Source organism: Erpetoichthys calabaricus, chromosome 9 (genome assembly GCF_900747795.2).
Source record: "Erpetoichthys calabaricus chromosome 9, fErpCal1.3, whole genome shotgun sequence".
Classification (NCBI taxonomy): domain Eukaryota; kingdom Metazoa; phylum Chordata; class Cladistia; order Polypteriformes; family Polypteridae; genus Erpetoichthys; species Erpetoichthys calabaricus.
This window is the reverse complement of record NC_041402.2, coordinates 109,431,829-109,459,568: the sequence shown is the minus strand read 5'-3', so window position 1 is coordinate 109,459,568 and position 27,740 is coordinate 109,431,829. Positions and strand designations below refer to the sequence as shown.

The following is a 27,740-nucleotide window of genomic DNA, read 5'->3' as shown; positions in this document are numbered from 1 at the left end:
TGGGGAGAGTTTCTATGTGCTTTGATCACTTTTGTTTTAAGGGGAGCCACTGTGTCCAGAGCATCTCTCAAGGTCACATTATAATGTGATGTTAGCTGATCTAAATTGTTTTCCACGTTTACATTTGATGTTAACTGAACTAAATGGTTTTCCACAATTTATACTCGACTTACTCAAAGTATCTATAAATTTTGAAACAGAATGTTATGTTATATAGTGAAATGTATAGTATAGTTTTTTCTTTACACAGAGAACCATAGACACATGGAATATGCTATCAAGTAATATGTTGATTTTTAAAACTAGACTTGATTTTTTTTTCTGGAAGTATTAAGTGGATTGGGCTTGTTGTGCTAAATGGCCTGTTCTTATCTAGATTGTTGTAATATTCTAATGATGTGGTCCAGCTGGACCAGCAGTTTTATCAGTTTGCCTTCCCTTTCTACTCTTTGCAGTTCTGCTATGGGGCTCAGAGTTTAAAGCATGCACCTTGCCTTGTGAAACCAAGGTATAGCATTATTTTCTAATGCAATCTGTGCTTTCATGTTTTTAATCTACTAATGCCATCCTGGAAAACCCTTGTAAACTGTAAAACCAGCTCCTTGAGCCTGCTAGTAATGGATTGGCAGATTGTTTTTTCTGATTTTTGCATGGCTTTGACAGCCAATCCGGCTATATCTCTCTATTATCTCTCTCTCTCTCAGTAACCCACATCCCAAAAATGCTACACCTCCTTTTTAACATAAATTGTCAATGTATGCGATTTCTTTGCATATTTAAGATTTAAATTAATTGTTCCCCAGTTTTCTCACAGTGTATGTTTTAACATTACAAGAGTAGGCTATAGGTTGCAATGTACAAAACGTGCTTTATAATCCTTATAGCAGATGGGATGATCCTATGTCCGACTCCTTCTTAAAAGGCATTGGTTCTACTTCTATGGAAAACCGCAAGATACCTCTGTCCACCTCTTTGAGTGTGTCAATATCAAAGCAAGCCAGTTTGTTTTCAGAAGAGTGTGATGTGACAGTATTCATTTTATGCATATTGTTATATTTCTTTTTACTCTTCGTGATCTTTTTCTCACGTGGGCAGGTTTTACACATTTTTTGAATATTCTCTGTTTTCTAGCACCGATGACACACTTTTTCTTTAAACGAGCACTCTGAATCATTGTGATACTTCTTCCACATCTGTAGCAAGGCACATTTCTCTTGTGGGTTGTTTACCATATACAGTATGTGTGTTATAGTCTGCTGCACCTCAATAATAGATACTGTATTTCCATTGACAGACATTTCTGTTGCATTGAGAAGGTTTAATGCCCATTCAGTCAGAAGTCACCTTTGTAAATTTTCATTATGTGAACCACCCAATCTCACTGAGATTGCACAGATGGTGAACCAGCTGAGGGGGGTGAAGGCTGCAGGGATCTGTGGTATCCGGGGTGAACTTCTCCAGGCTGGTGGTAATGCTGCCCTCCTGGCATTGCAAGCAATCTTTGCTTCCATTTGGGAGACTGGCATCTTCCCAACTTACTAGAAAATGGGACTTTTCGTCCCTATCTGGAAAGGGAAGGGTGATGGATGGATTGCACCAACTACAGGGAGATAGCACTGCTCTTGGTGCCGGGTAAGGTCCTTGCTAGGGTCGTCCTCAATAGGATCCGTGATCACTTGCTCACCTACCAGTGACCGGAACAGTCTGGTTTTACGCCTAAGAAGTCTACCATCGACAGCATCCTGGCAATGAGGGTTCTCATGGAGCGCAAATGCGAATATTGCCAGAGTTTCTTTGCAGCCTTTGTCGATTTTCGCAAAGCGTTCGACTCAGTTAATCAAGCTGCCCTGTGGGACATCCTGAGGATTCGCGGGATGCCCCCCAAGGTTGCTGGATATCATGGCCGGCCTGTACACTGGTATTGTGAGTGCTATGCAGAGTGGAGGCAGGACCTCTGCATTTTTCCCAGTTGATTCTGGGGTTCGTCAGGGGTGTGTTCTTGCTCCTACTCTGTTCAATGCTTGTATGAACTGGGTGTTAGGCAAGGTCATGGGCTGTGGGGCATCTGTTGGTGAAGAAAAGTTCACGGATCTTGACTTTGCTGACGATGCTGTGATCTTCGCGGAGTCAATGGAAGGTTCTGATCGGGGAGCTCAAGAGACTGAGCAAGGAGTTAGTGTCTGGGCTTGCGAGTGTCCTGGATAAAAACCAAGATCCAGACCTTTAATGACTTTTTGGGCACAGCCATCAGCAGTGTGTCTGTTTGCAGAGAGAGTGTTGACCTTGTGGAGCCGACCACTTACCCAGCCGGCAGCTACACTTCAAAGACCTGTGGCCTGGATAAATTACTGAGGCTAATCTATAAATACCAAGCCGTACCCCTAATAAATAAAATTTTCCCCAAATCGACGGTTTAAACATAAGCACAAAAAAGCAGATATGTAAAAATAGGTGGATAAATATATTAAATCAAACAATAACAAAAAAGGCAAATTTCACACGTAGAAAATAAGTATAGATATAGATATGTATATCCCTCCACCAAACTAACAACGTGACAACACCATATATACAATAACAAACACTCCCTTGTTCTAGTAACATATAACAAACACAAGACACAAATAATAAAGAATGAATACAGAAAATGCCAATGATAGTGAACTTGAGTCCGAGTATACAACTGTCCTGAATGTGGATGACTGGTCAACAGATAAGTGATGTGTTTGTATTTCCCGTAAAAAAAATGGAGCAACCTCGCCATGAATCCTCTGCGTATGGTGGATGATGTAGTCCAACCCCAGGGACTCTGGTGATGATTGATTTGAAGTAAGTCTGGCGGAATGAAAAACAAACTGGTTACAAAAGCGCGATGTGGAAAACAGCAGGTAAAGTTGGTTCGTTGTCGTGAAAATGTAATCTTCGTCTTTCTCCTCTCTCCTCCCTGTTCTCTCCTGATTGTTTATATAGTACTGAGCTGGATGTAATTGATCATAAACAGGTGCTTTCCATCTTGGGGCTGCAGTCTCTTTTTCGTCATCTGTCCCCCCTGTATTTACGGGGACGACATTCACTGATGCATACATTAAACAGCAAACGGGACGATGGAAACAAAACACACTTAGCAATAGTTTTTTTCAATGTTTGTACTATGTATCCCCGCTATGAGGTTTACTTACCTTGGCAGTATTGAAAAACACTATTACTATGTAGCCCCGCTACAAGGTTTACTTACCTTGGCAGTGACATTCATGTCTCTGGTGACTCTTCCTATGAAGTCAGTAGACGGATTGGGAGAACATGGGGGGTCATGAAGTCGCTGGAAAGGGGTGTGTGGTGCTCCCGATATCTATGCAAAAGGATGAACGTCCAAGTCTTTAGAGTCCTGGTGCTTCCTGTCTTACTATATGGTTGTGAGACATGGATGCTATCCAGTGACCTGAAACGAAGAATGGACTCCTTTGGTACTGTGTCTCTCCGGAAAATCCTTGGGTACCGTTGGTTTGACTTTGTGTTGAATGAGCGGTTGATCATGGATTCCCGAATGAGGTACATTACCTGCATTGTGAGGGAGTGTCAGTTACGGCACTACGGCCATGTGGCACGTTTCACCAAGGGTAATCCGGCTCGTAAGATCCTCATTGTTGGGGACCGGAGTGGCTGGACCAGGCCAAGGTGTTGTCCACGTAGCACCTGGCTGCGGCAGATAGAGGGTCATTTCCGGAGGGTGGGACTGGGCCGTGTGTCTGCCTGGGGGGTTGCTAACCAGTACCCCGAGGAGTTTTGTTGTGTAGTGGGTGCGGCAACGCACTGTACCAGTGTATGCTCCCCAACTTGACTTGACTTGAACCCACAAACAAGTTAGCCTCTTAAAGAATCTGACGAGATTTCTCTGAACTTTGAACACAGTACTTTGCAGCCTTCTCAGCTATGCTATGTACTCATTTATGTTTTTCATCTTTGTTGGGTACGTTTATGAAAGTGAATGTGCTCCATAATTACAAGCGTTTTAGGATTCAAGTGATTCTGTAGCACTTTTGCAATTTGGTTGAGTGTTTTCTCAGCTGTTTTGCTAATGCCACTAATGGATGAAATAAGTTGACGTTTACTCCCATTAAGCTGAGTAACATGGAAACTTTTTTTTTTCATCAGTAATATAGTTAGCCATGCAGTACTGTTCTAGTCCGTTCTAGTCAGTCCTCCACCGTCCCATCAAAACTGTCCCTGTTCCCTACATATCCGGCAATTTCTGCTCTCTGATCCATTCACTTGTTTTTACACTCAGAGCCTGTCTCTGCACTGTGTATGCCAGTTTGCTTTCTGTGAATGCATCTACTTTGATGCTCATGTTGAAAAATATATGGTAATATAAACTCCAGTTGTTGTGTCTTTCAATATTCTATTTTTAATAAAAATGAGAAATGCTAGTAGGTAAGCTTTACTTTGTATTGATTTATATGGAGTTTTTTCAATTCGAATAGGCACATTTTTACAGTTAACAGTATAAAAACCTCTGCTTATTGGAACCACAGTGAAAGTTGCAAGTGGAAAGTAACATTTTGTAAACAAGCCATTAACAATAACATTGTGCAGAAGGTGGGAGCCAGTGATTCTATAATTTTTTTACATATGCCTGTGTTTGTGGATGTGAAGGAAAAACACTTAGACGCACTGAGGAGTTACAAGACAGACAATTCTTGCATTTGGGATCTGAATATATGATGATGCCCTTTTCAATTTCCATTATGTGTATTTTGTGCACAATGTGCAGGTGTGCTAGAATGAAAACAAAAGCAGTGCTTTGGTTAAGGTCAATCCATGTACAATCAACGGAGGCCTCCCAACTAACCATCTATAATTTCATATTGTCGCTGAACCCAAAATTTGGTGCGCAGAATTTTAGATTAATATATTCATTTGTTTCTGAGATATAGGAGGAGGAGGTTGAGATCTTGCACTGATTATAGCATGTTGCCGCACCCACCACCTGGATTGGGACCGGAGTGCAGCCGTGCAACGGGTGACACCTCAGCACCACACTGGAAGAGTGTGAGATTTTTTACAGTAGCGTGCCAGTCTTGACACCAACCCCCAAGTTTTCCCTACAAGTTGGAGGACCTGCTTGCAGGGCTGGATGCAGGTTAATGTCATACCCAGGACAAAGCAATTGCAGGTTAACACTAGAATTACCAGAGCCTACGAAAAAACTCGTAGATCCGTCCCACCTTAAAACGCTTTGCACTTCTCCGTCAGCATCTTTTCTCCTTTAAATGTGTTGATAAGCAGCAAGCAGCCTGCTATCACATCCCCCCACCGGCACACAGTTTTCTCAGCCCAAGTCTGCTTACCTACTTGTCAGTTGCTTAGAGCTGTATAGAGTGAGAAGTCATGCAAAATGACACCTTTTATAAATACTATATCGTTATTTGGAACACTTGCATTTCATGTGTGTTCCGTGTCTACAATGATCTATGCACAGTAAGCATATCGTTAAAACAGAAACGTTTTTCATGTTTTAGTAATAATTGACAAAATGTAGGCATGAAGTGTATAATGTGTGAAGCCTGAATTCCAAATATCTTTATACACTTTCACAAAAGATAAAAGTATAACAGAACAAATGCGCTTTTTTCTAAGGCTATAACCGAAGAAAAAGAAACAAGGTTAGTGCTGCTTGCAGTCCTGCCTTCTTGGGTAGTATACTGGTTAGAGATGCCGACTCCAATTCATAAGGTTCTGTGTTCGAGTCTTAACATCTTCCAAAATAAACGTTGTGAGTAGTGAGCTGTTCTTATTATTAATATTATATAATAAAAGCATACATTTGATTTGCGACTGTAACAGCCGCTGGTAATGTATAGTACTTATCAAAGTTAGCATCTTGTTTTAGTTTTACTAGTTCTACTTTATTTACTTATCTTCCTACAGCATAAAGTCACAAGTATATACTGCAGAGCTTCCTCTGTTTGATCGTCAAGGGCATGCTCACAAATTACATGTGTAATGCCACGAAAAATACCTGCTGACACTTCAGTACGCGAGCAATGGTACGAGAATGCAGTTAGACTTTTTTTGGGCACATACACCACGCTAGTGTTTAGATCTGGACGGTGTAGCATTGGCGAGCTCTGTAAGCCGTGCTGTTTCTTTGAAGGACAGGTGATTGGCAGGATGACGCCGGACTTTCACCTTTACGCCTGGTGCAGCTGCGTTGTTCTTTTATGTGAGTCGATGTTTCTTGCAGGGATGGCTTCTGTTTTCTCCGATCTGAGTTCACCTCTGTTATAGCGCGTCTTTATTTGAAAACAGCAGTGTCAGATCGGGGCGAGCGTGAACGCTAACTTTGACAAGCACTATAAATTTACAGCGGTTGTTACAGACGTAAATAAAATGTATGTTTTTATTGTATAATATTAACAATAATAGCAGCTCTCTACTCAAAAAGGCAAACTTGAGAAGCTGCCAGCATCGAACCCAGAAGCTCTTGATTGGGAGGCAGCAGGTCTTAGCATTGCACCACGCAAGCTGTCACATCAACCGCTTACCGCAACCTGCTTTCTTTTTTCTTCAGTTATATTCTTGAATAAAAGCGCACTTGTTCTGTTATACTGTACATTTTGTGAAAGTGTTTTTGATATTTGGACTTCAGGCTTCACACCAGTCATTCTCAGTCACACACACCACTCACATCCATGTCCACAGTTTTCCCAGTCTCGTTTGCGCACAAGTTCTGACACGGTTTTATATACAATCATTAAATTCAAATGTTAACAGTTCCCACACACAACTGCTGACTCTCAATCAAGAGCTTCTGGGTTTCATGCTAGCAGCTTCTCAAGTTTACCGTTTTGAGTAGAGAGCTGCTGTTGTTGTTAATATTATACAATAAAAACATACATTTGATTTACGTCTGTAACAACCGCTGTAAATTTATAGTGCTTGTCAAAGTTAGCGTTCACGCTCGCCCTGATCTGATACTGCTGTTTTCAAATAAAGACGCGCAATAACAGAGGTGAATTCAGATCGGAGAAAACAGAAGCCCTCCCCGCAAAAAATGTCGACTCACATAAAGAACAACACAGCTGCACCAGGCGTAAAGGCAAAAGTCCGGCATCATCCTGCCAATCACCTGTCCTTCAAAGAAACAGCACGGCTTACAGAGCTCGCCAACGTTACACCGTCCAGATCTAAACACTAGCATGGTGTTTGTGCCCAAAAAAAGTCTAACTGCATTCTCGTACCATTGCTCGCGTACTAAAGTGTCAGCAGGTATTTTTCGTGGCATTACACGTGTAATTTGTGAGCATGCCCTTGTCGATCAAACAGAGGAAGCTCAACAGTTGACTTATGACTTTATGCTGTAGGAAGATAAGTAAATAAATCAGCTCGCATGTTATTTATTTGGATCAAATAAAGACGCGCTATAGCTATTTATCCCCTTAGCTGGTTTTATATATATTATATAATAACAGTTATAAAGACACTTGTTCATGTTAATTGCAGTCTCAATTGTTAAAAATAATATTTTAAAGGAGCATCCCACATGAAAATACAACGATCTGACTGACTTGACAGTGCATACCACTTTATATGGTTAAAAAGAAAAAAAAAAACACTTTCTTTCCAGCGGGGAATCGAACGCGGGTCTCTAAGGCGCAACAGGCCTGCTGCGCACTGATTGGCGGATCAGTCTGTGTCAACTATCTGCGACTTAGTATGTATCGTGATCGTGATTTAGAGAGAATAAAAGTGGAAAAAAAAAAACGTAAACTTTTACAAGTCCTATAAATGTACACCGTGTGTTACAGACGCAAACCATGTGTATATGTGTACTGTATAATATTAACAATAAGAGCAGCTCATTACTGAAAACCGCAAATATAGGAGTGAGTCGGTATCGAACCGGGGACTCTTGATTACACCGGGGACTATTGATTACAAGTCAGCAAATCTTACCATTACTCTACGGAAACTTTTGTTTTTTCTTCAATGTTTTGTGAAAGTGTTTACTTGATCTTTGGCCTTCAGGCTTCGTATATTATATAGTTTATGCCTACATTTTGTCATTTACTACTAAAATATGAAAAATGTTTCTGTTTTAAAAATGCGTTTACACAGATTACTGTAGAAACGGAACACACATGAAATGCGTGTGTTCCAAATAACAATCTATTACTTCCACTTAAAACTAGCAGTTCAGTCACTCTTAGATAATCAAACAAGGCATGAGCTGGGAAAACTTAGTGAACATTCTGCGACGGTGGGGAATGGAATAGCCGGCTGCTTGCTGGCTCGTCTTAATCAGCACATTTAGAAGACAAAAGAGAGGTAAGAACGGTTTTAAGGTGGGCTGGATCTATGAGTTTTTTCGTAGACTCTGGTAATTCTAGTGTTAAGGGCCCTGCTTAAGGACCCAATGGAGTGAGAAATAGTGGCTATAAAAATGGTGTGTGGCCCTAATTTTACTAAAAAAATAAGTGATACAAAAAAAAATTACAATGTTCTATAAATCATACCTTTTGAACTGTTAATGCTAGATGCATGACATATTCATGAATTGTTATTTAGCGTTGGGGACCCGGGTTCGCTTCCCGGGTCCGCCCTGCGTGGAGTTTGCATGTTCTCCCCGTGTCTGCGTGGGTTTCCTCCCACAGTCCAAAGACATGCAGGTTAGGTGGATTGGCGATTCTAAATTGGCCCTAGTGTGTGCTTGGTGTGTGGGTGTGTTTGTGTGTTTCCTGCGGTGGGTTGGCACCCTGCCCAGGATTGGTTCCCTGCCTTGTGCCCTGTGTTGGCTGGGATTGGCTCCAGCAGACCCCCGTGACCCTGTGTTCGGATTCAGCAGGTTGGAAAATGGATGGATGGATGGATGGTTATTTAGTGTAGTAGAACCCCGAGTATCCAAGATGATGCATATAAACACAAAAATCCTAAGTGAATGAAACAGCAGAGCGTGTGTGCTGGCAGCACTCTAACAATACACAAAGGATGCAGTTGGGTTTAGTCGAGTGAGTCATGCCCACATTTTCACATTCACCAGCTCCTCATTTGCTTACTCAATACAGTCAAGGTTAAATGTATAATATTTGTGTGCTCGTTACTCACGGCAAAGTTTTTATGAATTACAAGAAACATTTTGTGCTACACTTACAGGTTTGTCTCAGATAATACAGAACCACAATTAACTGGGCCATGGATAATTGGGTTTCTGCTGTATTAGATGTCTTTACCATATAAAGTAATAATAATAATAATAATAATAATAATAATACATTTTATTTATATAGCACCTTTCCCATGCTCAAGGCACTTACAGAATATAATAAAGAACAGCAGAATATACAGTATATAGCATTGTACAAACCAGATAAATAAAGAAGATTAAGACAGTAAATTCTGAAAAAAAAACAGACAACAAAATTGATGGTCTAGCACACACACACAGGTTACATTAGCATCTTGACAGAGAAGTAAACTGAGAGAAAGGTAATAAAGTCAAGTAGAGCTCATTCCTGAACAGATGAGTTTTGAGTTGTTTTTTAAAAGAATTCATGGAGTCAGCTGACCTGATTAATTTTGGTAGGTCATTCCAGAGTCTGGGCGCTATACAGCTGAAGGCCCTGTCACCCATGGAGTGTAGATTAGTGAGGGGCACGACAAGATTACCAGAATCAGAGGACCTTAGTGGGCGGGCAGGCACATAGTGATGGAGAAGGTCACTGATGTAGTTTGGTGCGAGGTTATTTAAAGCTTTGTAGGTTATTAGTAGGATTTTATATTCGATTCTGTAGGACACAGGGAGCCAGTGAAGACGGAGCAGGATGGGTGTGATGTGCTCGCTGCTGCTGGTTAAAGTAAGGACTCTTGCAGCTGAGTTTTGAATAAGCTGGAGCTGTGATATAAGATTAGAAGGGGCACCTGCCAGTAGGGAATTACAATAATCGATGCGGGATGTAATAAAAGCATGGACAAGTTTCTCAGCATTAGAGAAGGAGAGGAAGGAGCGAACACGGGATATGTTACGGAGGTGAAAGTAAGAAAGTTTCTTAATGTGATTTATATGGGCGGAATAAGTGAGGGAGGAATCAAAAATGACACCAAGATTTTTTACAGTAGAGGCAGGTCTGATGAGATCACTGCCAAGATGGACTAGGAAGGAGCTCATTTTATTAAGTTGCATTTTAGTCCCAATTTGCAAGAGTTCAGTTTTATTGCAATTTAATTTTAAAGAGTTCTGCTCCATCCAGGTTTTAATTTCACTAAGGCAGGTTGTGAGCTGAGAAAGCTCTGATGAAGTTCCACTTTTAACATTGAAGTAGAGCTGAGTATCATCTGCATAAAAATGATAACCCAATCCATAACTACGGATAATATGGCCAAGGGGAAGCATATAAACACAGAAAAGCAGAGGACCGAGGACAGAGCCCTGAGGGACTCCTTGTGTGACTGGCACAGAGTTGGATCTGCTGTTGCCAAGACTAACAAACTCTTGCCTATCAGTCAGATAGGACTTGAACCACTGGAGGGCAGTGCCAGAGATACCCAGCATGTTCTCCATTCTGGACAGTAGGATGTCATGTCTGACAGTGTCAAATGCTGCACTGAGGTCTAACAGAATTAATATGCTAGTTTGTCCAGAGTCTGCTGCCATAAGCAAATCATTGGTTACCCGTAGCAGAGCAGTTTCACAGCTGTGCCGCGCCCTGAAACCAGACTGAAAGGGTTCCATCAAATTATTAGAGGTTAGGTAATTGGTGAGTTGGGAAGCTACAACACGCCCAAGAACTTTTGACAGGAAAGGTAAGTGGGAAATAGGCCGGAAATTGTTAAGATTAAAAAGTAGTTAGTTAGTTAGTAGTTAGTTGGTCTACAGTTGCATATTTGCTAATTTACAAATTGCTAAAAATTGTATAATAAAATTATTTTGTGCTTTAGAGGAACTTTGTCTGTATCTTCATATTAAACCACATTAGACCTTTCAAATTTTAATAGGTATTACTTTTTTTTATAGTTTTTCTTTATCAACAAAAAAATCAAACTTTCTGGTTTATGATGCATTAAAAATGGAAAAATCATTATACGCCTATATTTAAAACGCATATTATTACTGTATTAGCAATAGTTCTCAATTACCTAAATTCTTTGTCCATTATTTGCTATGATGTAAATTACATTCATACTCTTTTCTATTTGATATACAGCCTGTTAAGCATTTAGAATCTTTATTTAACCTCTTGCTTTTATATGTAATTTCATGACAAAGACTTTATAGTTTTATATCTTTGTATAGCCATTACAAAATTTGCACATTCTTTAACAAATGATATCCATCATGTTACAAGTTTTCTTCTGCATATTGTTGTAGTACATTTAATTTTTTTTTTTTTTCTTTTTTCAAAAGCACTTACCCTACCAGGTTCACAAGGGGAGGTACATATTCCATCATCTTTCTGTGCATGCCAGAAATCAGGGTAAACACTCCACCCACACCTACTGTATAATGATGCAGTAATATACTCAGTAATCAGCATGAACTGCAAAAATTAGCAGGACCTGTGTTTGTGGCATAGAGCCTGGTGTAAGAATCAGTGTAGGTTAATGTCCTTTCACCAAACACATTCCCATATCTCAGTTAACACACACAAACTGTTACAAGGCTAAGAATTTAACCCGAGTCCCTGACGGTTTGAGGCATGAACACTAGCTGCTGTGTCACATGATTACTCCATTTCAAAATGGTATCTATAGTTAACTGTATTAAAATTAAACTGATACTATTTTTAGTGGTGTTTGTAGATTTCTGTTTCTTGTCTGATTGTAGCATATTCTTTTCTGCGCCCAATGTTGCTAGGATAATTGCTGTCTCCCTGTGTCTCTAAACTGGGGAGATTAAGTTTACTCCTCAGCAGATGCAGAAATAAATGTATAACATCTGTTCTGGTCAATCACGCAGTGCATGTGCAAAATCTGTCTCATTATGCACATTCACAATGGAAAGCAGGCAATATTTTTGTGAGTTAACAGTAGGTTTTTTTTATGTAGGAAAAAGCTTCTATTCTTGAGTGTCTTGAAAATAATAAATAATAACAGTAATAATATTATTTGTGTTTTTATTTTGTAATACCAAGGAGAGTTTTGCTGAGTGGATGCACAAGTCTGAAAAATACATATAATATTCACAAATTACTATATATAATACCAGTTTAAAATTAATAAAAGTCTAAACAGCGTACAGATTAATTGTACAGGTTGGAAAAGTGTCACGGATACTTGTTTGATATTGAAACACATTGTTTTTCCTAGTAGAAGCTCAAATGCTTCACATGCCACTATAAGCTTTTATTGCTTCTCCTAGTGATTTTATGAGGTAGTGTAGTCACAAAATTTCTGAAATAGAATGAACGATCACACTGGAGGCAGCACAAAACAGTGTAATGTAGTATTCCTCACTCACTTTAAGTGGCTGCATCTATAAGCAAGATATTCTGTCCTTTTAGTGCTGTCTTAATGTTTTTCCCACAGTATTCCTGCATAAATCTCTGGAGAAGTGCTTATCTTTATGAAAATATCAATTTGTATGGAGATGAATTTTAATTAATTCTCATCTGCTAGCATTTATGAATATTTATGAATTCAGTCACCAGTTGTAAGTTGAATTTATGGAGCATAATGATTTAAGTTCAAATATAGGGGCAGGAAGTAATCCGCAAGATTTTAAAGATCTTGCTAAAGAGTTAAAAAAAAAAAAAAAAAAAAAGTTCTCAAAAAACTATGATGTACTTGTGAAAGAGAGTATTCTGTTCAGTTTAGATATGTAAATCTGGATAGGTCAAGACTAAAGTCTGGCTGAAGACTAAGTCTGGTTGTAATACACAAGTAAAATCTCCAGCTATTATATGTCTATGAGTGCTCTTGTTCGGAACGCATGCAAATACCATATGCATGAATTGTCTGTCTTCTGTGTGTGTATGTGTGTATATGTGTATGATTATGATTAAGAATACTAGTTGGAGCATAACTAATGTTGCTAATATCCAATACTGCTTGAAATGATGACTATTTTTTTTAATATATTATTCATATATGATTTGAAAGCAATCATTCTTTCACAGTCTTAATACTAAACTCCCTTAGTTAGTTACATCTTTCCACGCTCCCTGGCGCATCGGACAGCAAGTGCTCTACAATAGACTTGATCAGCTGCAGCGAGTTCAGCTTTATCCAATGATAGGTCAACAGTTTTCAAGTCCCCCAAAAAAGATGACCTCCAAGTGGTACGTGGCCTGCATGGTTTTCGTGTCCACTTTGGTGGTATCCAGCACATGACGACCTTTGGAATATGTTGAGTGGGAAGATATAGTATGTGTCCAGCAAACTGCATCCTTCATTCTGTAGCAATGTCTTCTTGTGACATTAGGGCAGTCCACTTTAGCACTTCATCTTTTGTAACATTCTCTCTGTATGAGATGGCAAGTATTCATCAGAGACAATGCTGGTGAAAGAGATTGAGTTTGTGAGCAATCTGTTTCGTGTTCTTATAGGCTTTTCTGGCATAGATTGCAGTTGTGATGACTATCACAGCGTAAAGTCTAATTTTTAATGCTGTAGTAACAGATGAGGATAACCAGCTGTGGTATAAATGCAGGAACACTCAAGTCGCTTTACTGAATCGACATTTCATGTCCCTTTCCACATCTCTGTCATTTGATACGACCCTGCCAAAGTGTCAGTTTGTCAACCTCATCGATTAAATGCTGCCCAATGGATATTTGCACCCTGGATTTACGTTTAACCTGCCTGACCTGTCCGAGCTGATGATTTAGCAAACTCTCCCTACTTCAAATTCAAGGTCTGTAGTCATAGCCTTAGGGCCAATAGTACTATGTTGTTACAAAATCAAGATCTGTGATTCTTGAGTCTTTTGGCCATTGGATACTACTCTGTGTGTCTGTCATTGCCCTCCTCATAATGATATTCATGACAAGGAGGAACAGAGATGGTGAAAGAATGAAGCCTTGCCGTATGACAGTTTCAATGGCAAATAAGTTGTTAAAATCATCCTCTGTCGTAACACAGCAACTGGAGTTCAAATAAAATCCCTGAAGATGCTAACATACTGCTTGGGGATTTGGTAGGATCGCACCACCTTCCATAGTGACACACGCAGGACACTATCGAAGTCCATCTTGAAATAAATGATACTCCGCACTAGTGGTTGTTGAATTTCAACCTATTGTTTGACAATGTATCGTAAGGTAAACATCTGTTTGATATATGAGTTTCCTGTGCAAACCCCAGCTTGTTCCTTGTGCAGCACAGCATGTCACAGGCATCTTGCCTAAGGATACAGGGATAAAGAAGATAGCAAGCCACAGACTTGTTGCTCATAAAGGATAATCGCAATCTACACGGTGATCCTTTCCCCAGTAGTTATAACCCACGGCAAACATACCTACCTGACTGTCCTGTCTCTAAAGATGCCCTCTAGAGCATTTGCGAGCCCGGCCTTGGAGACATTTCCCATCCTTCCAGTTGGGACTGTCTCTTTTTTGCAGAGTGATCCGGCTCTCTTTGGAGATCCCCAGACATGCAGATGTAAACAGCCAGAGGTTGGCTTCCCGAGTGATTTTCTTCTTTCTTAGACATTCTCTTCCCCATGGTTTCAAGGGTAACAGTCATGTTTATCATAGTCCATGCACGGTTGGTCTGAGGTGGTTTTGGCCACAAGAATTTTTTTAAATATAGGTCCCTGCCAAGCAGACAGCCAGGAAATTATGTTGACTGTACTACTTGTGAGTAGTAAGGGAGAGTTGCAGCAGACAACCAACCTCAGACACACATTACCACAACACAAGTCCCTTATATAGTAATAAAAGTTTTATTTGCACAAATTACCTTACAAAAGGCTTGAAACTCACAATATATGTACTTGCTTTCTTCTCCTTTCCCTCCTCAGGCAAGCTTTGTCCTCTTCTGCTCAACTCTGACTCACCTGGATGAGGTTGAGTGGCATCTTTTATCTTGGACCTCGGAGTACTTCTGGTGCTATGGTGCAGCCTGTTGGAAGTACTTCCAGGTCAAATGGAAGCCCCAAAAAGTAGGGATCAGGGATCCTTGCAGCACCCACAGAACCCAACAAGGCTGCCCCATGGAACAACAGTTCCCACTTCTTTTTTGCCATCCTCTCCCTTTGTATACTCTCCTGAACTTCCCCATTCCACCACCAGGTTTCCTTTTCCTCCTTCCTCTGTCCAGATGTCATGCCAAGCTCCCCTCTTGCTGTCACCCTTACTACTTCTGCTGTAGTTGCACAGCTGTCTGGTAACTCTTCACTGCCGCGCAGTGCCTGTCTTACCTCCTCCCTAAACTCAACGTTGCAGTCTTCCTTTTTCAACTTCCACCATTTGATCCTTGGCTCTGCCCTCACTCTCCTCCTCTTCTTGATCTCCAACATCATCCTACAGACCAGCATCCTATGCTGTCTAAATACACTTTCCCATGCCCCCACTTTGCAGTCTTGAATCTCCTTCAAATTGGCTGTTCTGCATAGGCTATAATCTACCTGTGTGCATCTTCCTCCACTCCATGCCCATCCTTTTCGCAAAATCCATTATCATCTGACCTTCTTCATTCTTCTCCTTGACACCATACCTACCCATCACCTCCTCGTCTCCTGTGTTCCCTTCACCAACATGTCCATCGAAATCCGCTCCAATCACCACTTTCTGTCCCTTGGGTACACTGCTCATCACTTCCTCCAACTTGCTCCAGAAATCATCTTTATCATCCATCACACACTCAACTTGTGGGGCATATGCACTAACAACATTCATCATCACACCTCCAATTTCCAGCTTCATAATCATTACTCTGTCTGACACTCTTTTCACTTCCAAAACACTCTTGACATTCTGTCCCTTCAGAATAACTCCTACCCCATTTCTCCTTCCATCCACACCATGATAGAACAATTTGACTCCACCTATGATCCACCTAGCCTTACTTCCCTTCCATTTAATTTCTTGCACACACAATATATCAACCTTCCTTCTCTCCATCATATCTGCTAACTCTCTCCCCTTACCAGTCATACTTCAAACATTCAAAGTTCCTACTCTCAGTTCCACTCTCTTTATCTTCCTCCTCTCCTCTTTCCTCCAGACACGTCCCCCTCCCTCCTCTTCTTCTTCTTCGGCCAGCAGTAGGCCAATTTCCGCCATCACCCTGTTGACTAACAGTACTGGTGGCGGTCATTTTTAACCTGGGGCTGAACCGATCCAGTATGGAAATCTGTCTTGTCCGCATGTTGATCTGGCAAAATTTTACACCGGATGCCCTTCCTGACGTAACCCTCCCCATTTTTACGGGCTTGGGACCAATGTTCCCTCTAAGGAGTAGCATATAGTCAGCAAAAAACTTTGTTTATGAGCGACATTTTGTTTAAGCCAAAAATTTATGAGCACCAACTCCGACGGTCGGAGTGAGCGATCGTGCGATAAGTACGAGCGACGCCGTCGGAATGAGCGATCGTGCGGGAAGTATGAGCGACGCTCTGAATTCGTGTGAGCGATCGCTCACGCACTCAGCTTAGAGGGAACATTGCTTGGGACTGTCACGAAGACACACACTGGTTTATGCATCCCCTGTAGCTGGGTTTGCTTCCACATTTAGCATAACTAAGTTACATAAATAGATTTTATAGAAGTTTAATGAGAGAGAATTGGAGGATCTTCTTTAAGAGGCAATTCTGCCGAGGGCATTTAATCTATCCTGGACAGATGTGACTGAAAGACCAGATTTGTTCAGAAGGAATATATGGGGTAAGAAAGTAGTACTCCTTGAATAAAGAGAATATGCAGAGTTTTACACAGCAGACAATAAAGGTGATAAAATGGTACATTTCTAAAAGATATGATGAAATGGAGATTAGATCTGTGATTGACAACTAGACAGCGCAGCACTTTTAAAATGATCATGTATAGACCAACTATATATTTAAACTGAGTTTATTGATACAGTATTTTTTTCCAAGCTTTTCCAAATTGTAGAATTAGTATACGATCAATTATGGCCTAAACTATTTTCTGGAATTAGCTAATGTATGATTATGTATGAATTACATAAATGTAGCAATTTCATTTCATTAAATACCTTTGAATGTGCAGGTAGTCAATTTGACCTTGAATATTTTCATATAGTTCTGATATTTTTATTATCTTGTGCAACCCCATTTAGAGGTATGTTGTTTATTTCTGTTTTCTTTATAACGTCTAGGTTGTGCTTCTGTCTCTGGACTGTGATAAAATTCCTCACTTGATTGATTCATTAGATTTTAACCCTGAACTTCCACAAAAGACTTTGATATTCACAAATTCATCAGAAGAAGCAGATCATGTGTTTAAGGTACTTTTTATTGATTTCTCATGATTCTTTCCTGAAAATTTCCTTAGTTTGCTTTAGTCCTCAAATTAATACTTCAGATCCTTAAGATTTTTACAAATGAACTATACTTGTCTGTGTTGCTACTATGCATTTTGGGGAAACCGGTGGGTTCAGTGCTTTCACTACATTGCTGTTGCACAATAAAATATTCCATTTAGTTGAAATAACTGTACCTAGTGGGGTCAAAAGGCCACTTTTCAGACAATTTGAATTCCATCATTATACAGTTAGGATTAATTACAAATGGGGAACAATCAAGATGGTGAGCTGCTCAGCAGGTTCATCTAGAGTTCAGATTGTATGATGCATTATGAAATAGTAAAGAATCAAAAATCTACATCCAGTGATGTATAGAGCCTTGACAACATGGTAAATTATACAGTTTATAATGATACCATTAGATTAAAGACTGACCAAGTACGGCATTCATGGAAAGGTAGCTAGGTAAAAGAGGCTTCTTTTTTACGTGAATATTTCAGCACAGCTTACATTTTCACAGTTTTAACTAAATGAACCTTAAAACCTCTGGAACAATGTTCTGTGGACAAAAATGGTTAACACAAGAATCTCATACAAAGTGCCAAGCATTGCTGAATATCCTATGTATGGCTAAATGGCTGCAAAAGAAAAAATCAAGATTTTGAAGTGTTAATTTTCATACCTCAGTCACATTGTGTTGCTATATGAGGACCCTTAAAAATCTGTACATCATTAAATTACTTCAAAAAGTAATGGACTGAAGCTATGTGGTATAGTGAAAGTAATTACGTCAAGTTATTGCATATAAAGGTAATTCTAAAGCCACTAAGCCATAAAAAATCAACTGGATGATTTATAGTTTTGTCCATATACATGAAACCACAAAACTATAAGGTGGTGTAGTTTATTTTTCCAGTATATATACAGTCATATGAAATGGATTTTTATTTATCATTGGCTGAGCTTTCAAAGTAGCAATTTCCTTTTAATATAATGACATGCCTTATGGAAACAGTAGTATTTCAGCAGTGACATTAAGTTTATTAGATTAACAGAAAATATGCAATATGCATCAGAACAAAATTAGACAGATGCATAAATTTGGGCACCCCAACAGAGATATTACATCAATACTTAGTTGAGCCTCCTTTTGCAAATATAACAGCCTCTAGACGCCTCCTAAAGCCTTTGATGAGTGTCTGGATTCTGGGTGAAGGTATTTTTGACCATTCTTCCATACAAAATCTCTCTAGTTCAGTTAAATTTGATGGCTGCCGAGCATGGACAGCCTACTTCAAATCATCCCATAGATTTTCGATGATATTCAAGTCAGGGGACTGTGACGGCCATTCCAGAACATTGTACTTCTCCCTGTGCATGATTGCCTTTGTAGGTTTCAAACTGTGTTTTGGGTCATTGTCTTATTGGACTATCCAACCCCTGCGTAAGTTCAACATTGTGACTGATGCTTGAACATTATCCTGAAGAATTTGTTGATATTGGGTTGAATTCATCTGACCCTTGAATTTAACAAGGGCCCCAGTCCCTGAACTAGCCACACAGCCCCACAGCATGATGGAACCTCCACCAAATTTGACAGTAGGTAGCAGGTGTTTTTCTTGGAATGCGGTGTTCTTCTTCCGCCATGCAAAGCGCTTTTTGTTATGACCAAATAACTCAATTTTTGTCTCATCAGTTCAAAGCACTTTGTTCCAAAATGAATCTGGCTTGTCTAAATGAGCATTTGCATACAACAAGCGACTCTGTTTGTGGCGTGAGTGCAGAAAGGGCTTCTTTCTCATTACCCTGCCATACAGATGTTTTTTGTGCAAATTGCGCTGAATTTTTAGAATGATGTACAGAAACACCATCTGCAGCAAGATGTTCTTGCAGGTGTTTGGAGGTGATCTGTGGTTTGTCTGTAACCATTCTCACAATCCTGAGCATATGCCACTCCTGTATTTTTCTTGGCCTGCCAGACCTGGGTTTAACAGCAACTGTGCCTGTGGCCTTCCATTTCCTGATTACATTCCTTACTGTTGAAACTGACAGTTTATACCTCTGAGGTAGCTTTTTGTAGCCTTCCCCTAAACCATGATACTGAACAATCTTTGTTTTCAGATCTTTTGAGAGTTGCTTGGAGGATCCCATGCTGTCACTCTAAAGAGGAGAGTCAAAGGGAAGCACAACTTGCAACTGACCACCTTAAATACATTTTCTCATGATTGGACACACATGTCTATGAAGTTCAAGGCTTAACGAGCTAATCCAACCAATTTGGTGTTGCAAGTAATCAGCATTGAGCAGTTACATGCATTCAAATCAGTAAAATGACAAGGCTACCCAAGTTTTTGCACGGCCAGTTTTTCACATTTGATTTAATTTCATACAACTAAATACTGCTTCACTAAAAACCCCAGTACTCAGACGTTCCTGGGAAATGAAATACATACCACTGTTATCTTTTTTGTTGAAGTAGAGTAAATTATTATGCAGGCCGAGAGGGGTTCCCAAACGTTTTCATATGACTGTATTACACTAGATTTACACAGAATCTGAGCTGCTGATCATAAGTCACCTTTAAATTTTCCCATATTATTTCATTGGAGTTGCCTATTTTTTGTTATTTTTTTACTCTCATATTTTAAATCTTTTAAAATATTGCCCACAAAGTAAGCTGACTTGTTTAGTCCTGGACATGTTTACTTAGAATGGATGCCAGCAAAACAAGCTATAAAAGCAGTTCACAATCTCAGATGCTTTGCATTATGTGGATTATCAAGTTTGTACATACAGACGTAGAATAGCATGTATTGTCAAGAACAAAATTTTTTACATCAAAAAGGTCTCACCAATGTCACAAAAACCATGAAACATTGTTATGGTTGTGATAAGTGTAACACATCTGTCATTCAAAAGGAGAATATAAAAATGGACACCAGATGTACATAATATAATATACAGTATGTAGTCCTCATCTTAGGCTTTAGCAAGTGTAGAAGAAATAAATTGGAAATATATTAAACCAGAAACCAGACAGGAGGAAGCTCTGCATCTGCATCTTTAATTTTCTCTTTATGAAGAGGGAGCATCCTGTTGAAGCAGTCTACTAAGGGACAGTGCCCAGAGTAGAGGTTGTCAGCAAATGGCTGCAGAACAGATATGGAGTCATTCTTACAGATAACTGAATTTGCATGCCGAATTGATGCTTATATATTTATCTGACATTTACTCTGATTGGTTTAAAAGACATGAGGTGTTTTAGAAGAGAGCATAACCAGCTTACATACCCCAAAATAAAAGTCTCATTCCACTATATCCTTGCTTTTCAGTATCTCTTAATTTCGCCTCTTATTCTTTTATGGAAAACTGTGCATGTGACAACTGGCAAATCTTAACTAGGTATATGAAAGAACATGACATCAGCCAATTTCTTGAACCATTCCCTAGAATATTCTGTTTGTTTACTTTACCATATCAGTAGTCTCTTCATCCTATTCTTCTGAGACAAATTCTATGTATTTCTTTTAATATACACTTCACACCAAAAACACTTTATGCACAAAAACCATGTTACCCCTAAATAACTATTATTCTCTCACACAAGAACTCGGGAACATTGGAGTATCAGGACCAAGAATCAGTGGAATAATAGGGGAGGCAGACACAACAGGTACAAGTAAAAAAGTGCATTTACTGCAAAAAACAAACAATACTTATTAACACTAGAATTACCAGAGCCTACGAAAAAACTCATAAATCCATCCCACCTTAAATCGCTTCTTAAATCCGTTCACACCTCTCCGCCAGCATCCTTTGTCCTCTAAATGTGCAGATAAAGACAAGCTGCAAACAGCTGACTATTCCATCCCCCCACTAACTTAGAACGTGCACGAACTTCTCCCAGCTCATGCCTTGATTGATTATCTGGGAGTGAAGTGGAGTTTTAGAGTGGAAATAATAGATCGTTATTTAGAACACATGCATTTTGTGTGTGTTCCGTTTTCTACCGTAATCTGTGTAAACACATTTTTAAAACAGAAACTTTTTCATATTCTAGTAGTAAATGACAAAATGTAGGCATAAACTATATAATGTATGAAGCCTGAAGTCCAAATATCAAAGAAACACTTTCATGAATGGTACAAATATAACAGAACAATTGTGCTTTTTTTCAAAAATATAACTGCAGGAAAAAAAAAGCCGCCTTATTGTGCGACATTGACATTCATTTACTATGGTGGCCTATTTACTGTGAAGGTCACGAGTTCGATCCTGCTCTACTCCCTTTTGAGAAGTGAACTGCTCTTATTTTTACTATTTTAGAATAAAAAGATGCATTTGATTTCAGTCTGTAACAGCCGGTGTAATTTATCATATTTGTAAAGGTTATCTTTGTTTCTGTTTTTTTTAATTCACTTTTCATTCTCACAGTCGTGTTCGGGATCCTTCCCTACCCCATCTGACACTGCTGTTTTCACATAAAGATGCGCTATAGCTCTACAATGTATCACGATACATACGACTGCGTGTTTTTTCCCCCCAATCTTAATGAACGTTTTGCGATGGTGGGGGATGGAATAGCCGGCTTTTTGCTGCTTGTCTTAATCGGCATATTTAGAAGACAAAAGAGAGGTGAGAACGGTTTTAAGGTGGGCCGGATCTACGAGTTTTTTCATAGACTCTGGTAATTCTAGTGTTAAAGGAAATACCAGGAAATGCAAATGAATACTGTACTGCAGTAAATAAATAAGACAAAAAGAAGGATGTTCATTAAAAGTACAAATGAAATGTCAATTAAATGGCTCACACTGTTAAATTTGAACAAAACAAAAAATCTTCCAAAAATGGTGCCTTCAGCTAAATTAAAATGGGGTAAGGTGTTAAAAAAACAAAAAAAAAACAAACTTAAGTATTCATATGAAAGAAAATAACAATATACTGCACCATACTATATATAGTTAACAATTGAAATTTAAATTTTTCTTTTAGAAATATAATGAACAATAATTTAAATAACATTTGTAGAGTTAACCTCTACAAAAGCTTTAAAGATGCTGAGTATTTAGTGTCTCAAGATACTACGGGCAGATTAGTTAATAAATTAAGATCTCAAAAGAAAATTGTCCTTTTTGCAACTTGTGCAAAGTTTTGTGTCTTGTTGTGTTCATTGTGTGTAAAAACTGTAGATTCACTCTACATTTTTTTTCTTGACTCTCTTTAGCAATTCAGTGGCTCACAATCTTTGTTTCAATTACTAGTGTGCTGGAAAATACCCACTTCATAAAAAAGAAAATATCTGCAGCGCAGAAACTTTCATTAATTTCTGCTTTCAACAAGCTACTAATTACTCCAATAACATGCATAGCTGGTCACTTTATATAGCATACATCAGTCGACTATACAAATCGATATTCCAACCAAAGGGAATTTCATTATAATTTAGAGTCTGAAATTAATTTATGTTCTAACCAAATCCTTAACATACTGTAATTGTAGTACTTGTACTCACAAGTAAAAATACACAAAATATTTACTCAAAATAGTGTTTTGTAAATTATCATACATAAGAATAATAAAATAGATATTTTTTTTTCAAATGCCTTTTATTTCACCAGCTATTATTATGATATTCAGCACATTTACAAATCGCTAATAATAAACATTTACTTGTGCAATACCAATTTTTCTTTTTTCCCCATTGCTCTAAAAGAACTTTTATCAAAATTGCATGCTTGAAATAACTTGTGTTACAACAAGCCTGTGTTAAGTTATTCATGAAAATAAACTCACTGGAATTACTTTGTAAAATGTCTTTAAGACAACTAACTCATTCAGACAGAGAGGCCCAGAGGTTGGGAGCATGCACTGATACAATGCGTTGCAGCCATCACCACAGACAGCTCCCCTCAATATCCATGGAGAGTTTTTTTTTTTTTGTTTTGTTTTTGTTAAAACGCTTAACATTACAACTCATAATTGCCTCCTTTTCCTTCTTTTTTATTTAACAAATGGCTAAGTTCTGTACTCAAATGTAAAACTTCTATCCACAGTAAACGATTCCCTTTCTAAAAAAATTTTTTTTCATTGATAGATTGAATCTTACAGATATAGCAAGTTCCTAAAATGTTTTTTGCATGCCCTAACCTAATGCAGGTTAAATATGGGTTACGTGAATATACACTGTAGTCTTAAAGATGCAGTATGATTGCCCTTGTTAGGAAAATGCATAAGCTCTACTTTGGTTCTAAACTTGGTGATCGAGACAAAATGTGGGTTCCTCATATCTTTTGTGCAACATACGTTATTGATCTGACTGCTTGGTTCAGAGGTAATCAGAAGTCAATGCCTTTCACAGTTTATGGCAAGAATAGAACACTCGTGTGACAGGCTGTTACTTTTGTCTGATCAATGTCTCTGGCTTATTCACTAAAAAAAAATCTATTTAATACCTCATTATGCCTTCAGCAGTAAGACCAATGCCGCATAACTACAGTTTGCCACTGAAGCTTAGATGAGACAGATAAAAATGCCACATTGTACTGGTCATCTGATAAAAGAATTAAATTACCTGGTTATGTTTGTCAAAATCAGAACTGCATGTTTCAAAACTACAATAGTGGGGTTTGCTGCTGTCAGGCTTTAAAATTTCTGTCTTTCAGAGCTGCCAAGAGGATTTGACAAATTTCTTTGTGCAGTTTGGCTAACTCAGTTTCTGCTGTGACATGAATGGGCTATTTACGGCATTGGGCTGTAAGCATCACCCACAACAATTGTCTGTTTATTGATTTGTTACTGTTAGGCCTGAAAGCTGCCTTGTTATACAATGGTAATGAAACAAGCACTACCGCATAACTCAGAAAAATATAAACAATCCGCTTACTGGGATAATGGCCAAAAGATAAAGTAAGCAGAACCATAAAATAGTATATACAGTGGAACCTCTAGATACGAGTTTAATTCGTTCCAGCACTGAGCTTGTATAGCGAATTTCTCGTATCTAGAACAAACTTCCCCATTGAAAAAAATGGAAATCCAGTTAATCCGTTCCGCACCCCAAATATATTAACATAAAAATCAATTTTACTAACAAATAACACTGATAAATTATATATACTGTAGTCTACCTTTAATAAATAACACTGGTAAATAATATAACTGATTATTAAAAGAATCGAAACAGGTGTCCAAAGTGCAGTAGAGCATTCAATAAATCTTTAAATAAATAATCCTTAAAACAGTTGTGAAGTGGAGGTTTAAAATACACAAGAATAACAATCCTTTAACATGAGGTTAAAACGTCAAAAGGATGCAGTCTTTAAAAAACAGATGACAATCCCCGGTGCTGCTTCTCTGTTAGTGTCTCACCTGCGGGCTCTGCAACAGGCGAGACACTCTTAATGCAGCTGACCTTCTCTACAACGTCCTGCTTCAGCTGTTTGGCTCGCCTGTTCAGCTCACTGTTCAGCTACACGCGAGCCTGCACTCGCTCGCTCTCCCGCACCATCATCCTGCCTGCCTGCCTGCGCTCTCTCTCTCTCTCTCTCTCTCTCTCTCTCTCTCCTCTCTTTTCTTTTACTTCTTCTCCCCCTTAACTGGCTCGCGCTTCTCTATATATGCGGGGAGGACATGGCAGCTGCAGCCCATCAGCCACAGGAACAATCATGGATGTGGGCAGTTTCCCACCTGTGCACTTAAGTGAGAAACGCAGACACCGCAGATCGCGGCTCGCAACTGCTACCACGCCCCCTCGCTAAGCCGCGAGCTATACCCACAGCCTGGCTCGTGGCTCGTTACGCGAGCCAATGCTCGCATTTAGATCTGAATTTTTCGCTCATACTTTCCTCGTATTTTGAATTTCTCGTATACAGAGGTGATCGTATCTCGAGGTTCCACTGTATATGTATTTTAAATGTATAAAAGAAAAACCTTCATCACAGTACTCAATATATTTATAATAAAATAAAGACAAATATTATTGAATGAAGTAATACACATAAAACTATTACACAAAAAGTAAACATATGGAAAATTATGTTCCCCCAAAAAATAATATAGACCCAAATTTAATACAGCAAAGTATGTACACACAGCAAAACAAAACTCAAAAATAATGTTCTATACATGTCAATGGATGATACAATAAATTAAGTACATATTCTGTAAATACTGTATAAACAACCAAAAAATATACAATAGATATACAGCAAACAACAGAAAAAATTAATAGTGTGAGCCAACTAGAAAAATTACAAATTTTTTTTCTGTAGTGTTTATATATTTATGATAATTTATCTTTATTGTTCATACAGCTTTTGTTTTTGGGTTAATTGATTGATGGATGATTGATGGTTCCTGTTCCTGTATTATAGGTATTTTGAATGAGTTGGTGGTGGTTAATTGTCACATGGTATTATTTACTTATTTAGTGTTTCGTTATATATATTTTACATTTTTAATTTCATTATTGAATTTGCTGTGCCCTGATGAAGAGGTTTTCCTTGAGGCACTTTGGCCAGATCTGCACGTTGCATCATCGAATAGGTGCTGAATCCAGTGACACTTATTATTTTTTTTATCTGCTTATGCTTCATGATATTATTTTTCAAACTTATTGTAAACAGCTGGGGCTGTTAGTTCTTTTTCTAGTTGGTTCAACTATTTTTTTTTTTCTGTTTTCTCTTGTTTGCTGTATATCTATTGTATATTTTTATGTTTGTTTATACAGTATTTGCTAAATATTTACTTCATGATTTTTGTATCATCCATTGACATGTATAGAACATTTATTTTTGAGTTTTTTGTTTTGCTGTATGTACATTATTGTATTACATGCACGATTAAATTTGGGTATATATTTTTTGGGGGAACATTCTAATTTTCCATATGTTTACTTTTTGTGTAATAGTTTTTGTTTTATGTGAATTACTCCATGGTATATCTGCCTTTATTTTGTTATAAATATATTAAGTAGAATTATATACCGTGATAAAGTTTTTCTTTTATACATTTAAAATACCTATATATACTCTCTTCAGTTCTGCTTACTTTATATTTTGATACAATGGTAATGTCCATCATTCAATACAAAATGGCAGAACCAATACAAAAAGCAAAATACCACTATGGAATAATGATAGTTGTTTTTAGTAAAATTGAAAACATGCCTATTCCAAAAATAAAATAAATGTATCTAGTAGATCATTTAAACTCTAAAACCACTAAATAAATGTCAGAAATATTTTAGAGGTCAAAGAAAAGCTATAAAAATATAAAAAGAAAAGTCAGATCTGACAGTTGTAATGTGAGTGCTAAACTTTTTAGATTGTTCAACAGAATCACAGGGCCAAACCAAAGACTTAGACAAAGCAAAACTAAAGTCAAAACCAGAATTATATTTTTTAAATTATCTTATTTGCCTGATGTTTTCTCATAAGATCTTCCCATTATTTGATGAAATTTCGAACAGTTTTGTTATTGTTAGATGACTAAGACAAGCCACACTATGTTCATTAGATTGGATTACTCTCGCACCTAAAGCTTTACATACAAACAGATACACACACGCACACACACACACACACACACGCACACACACACACACAGAGTTCCTGTCCACATAAGTATCATATGAGGGACGCATGCACTAATCACTCCCTAGTACGCCACATAGTGTCTCACTATCTTTGGCACAAACAACATATGGGTGTCCCTGGATATAACCCAGCCCTAAATCCTACTTTGGTCTCCATGAATATCCAAAATGCAATGAAAGCTGGATATAGGCTATTTTATCAACTAACAAAGTCTTTCTTCTTCCAAACTGTTTTTACTATCAGAGTGCCCCCCTCAGCCTGATAACCCTGCAAGTCGGAGCAAATGGAAATTTCCCTTCACCTGGGTCCCTAATAGATTACTTTAATAATTCACTCACTCAATATATAAATACAAAGTATGGAAATTTAAAAGAAAGATGATATTTATTAAACTAAACTGGCCCTATATTATTTTCCATCTATATGCTTCCTTTTGGTTCCTTTTTTAAAAAGCCTGATCTATCTTTTCCACTGCTATGCCGATGACACCCACATTTATTTACCTCTTAAAAACTACTCTGTACAGTCTCTATTGGAATGTTTGAATGACATTAAGAGCTTACATTTTCTGGATTTTAACTAGAATAAAACTGAGGTTTTGATTTTTGGGCCTTCCAAGGTTTCTGATATGACCACTAGTAGTCTTGGTCCACTGGAACAGTACTGCACAACTTCAGCTAGGAATTTGGGTGTCATTTTTGACAGTGGTCTTAAATGAGATAA

General features: G+C 38.4%; 1 protein-coding gene across 1 annotated transcript in view; it reads left to right on the top strand.

Moving 5' to 3' along the window:
• The window catches only part of tdrd12 (tudor domain containing 12), a 725,767-nt gene that overhangs the window by 399,474 nt on the left and 298,553 nt on the right, over nt 1-27,740 (top strand). The window contains exon 16 of the mRNA XM_051932225.1: nt 17,275-17,403. Within this exon, the coding sequence (XP_051788185.1) occupies nt 17,275-17,403 (129 nt within the window). The remainder of the gene's footprint in view (nt 1-17,274; nt 17,404-27,740) is intronic.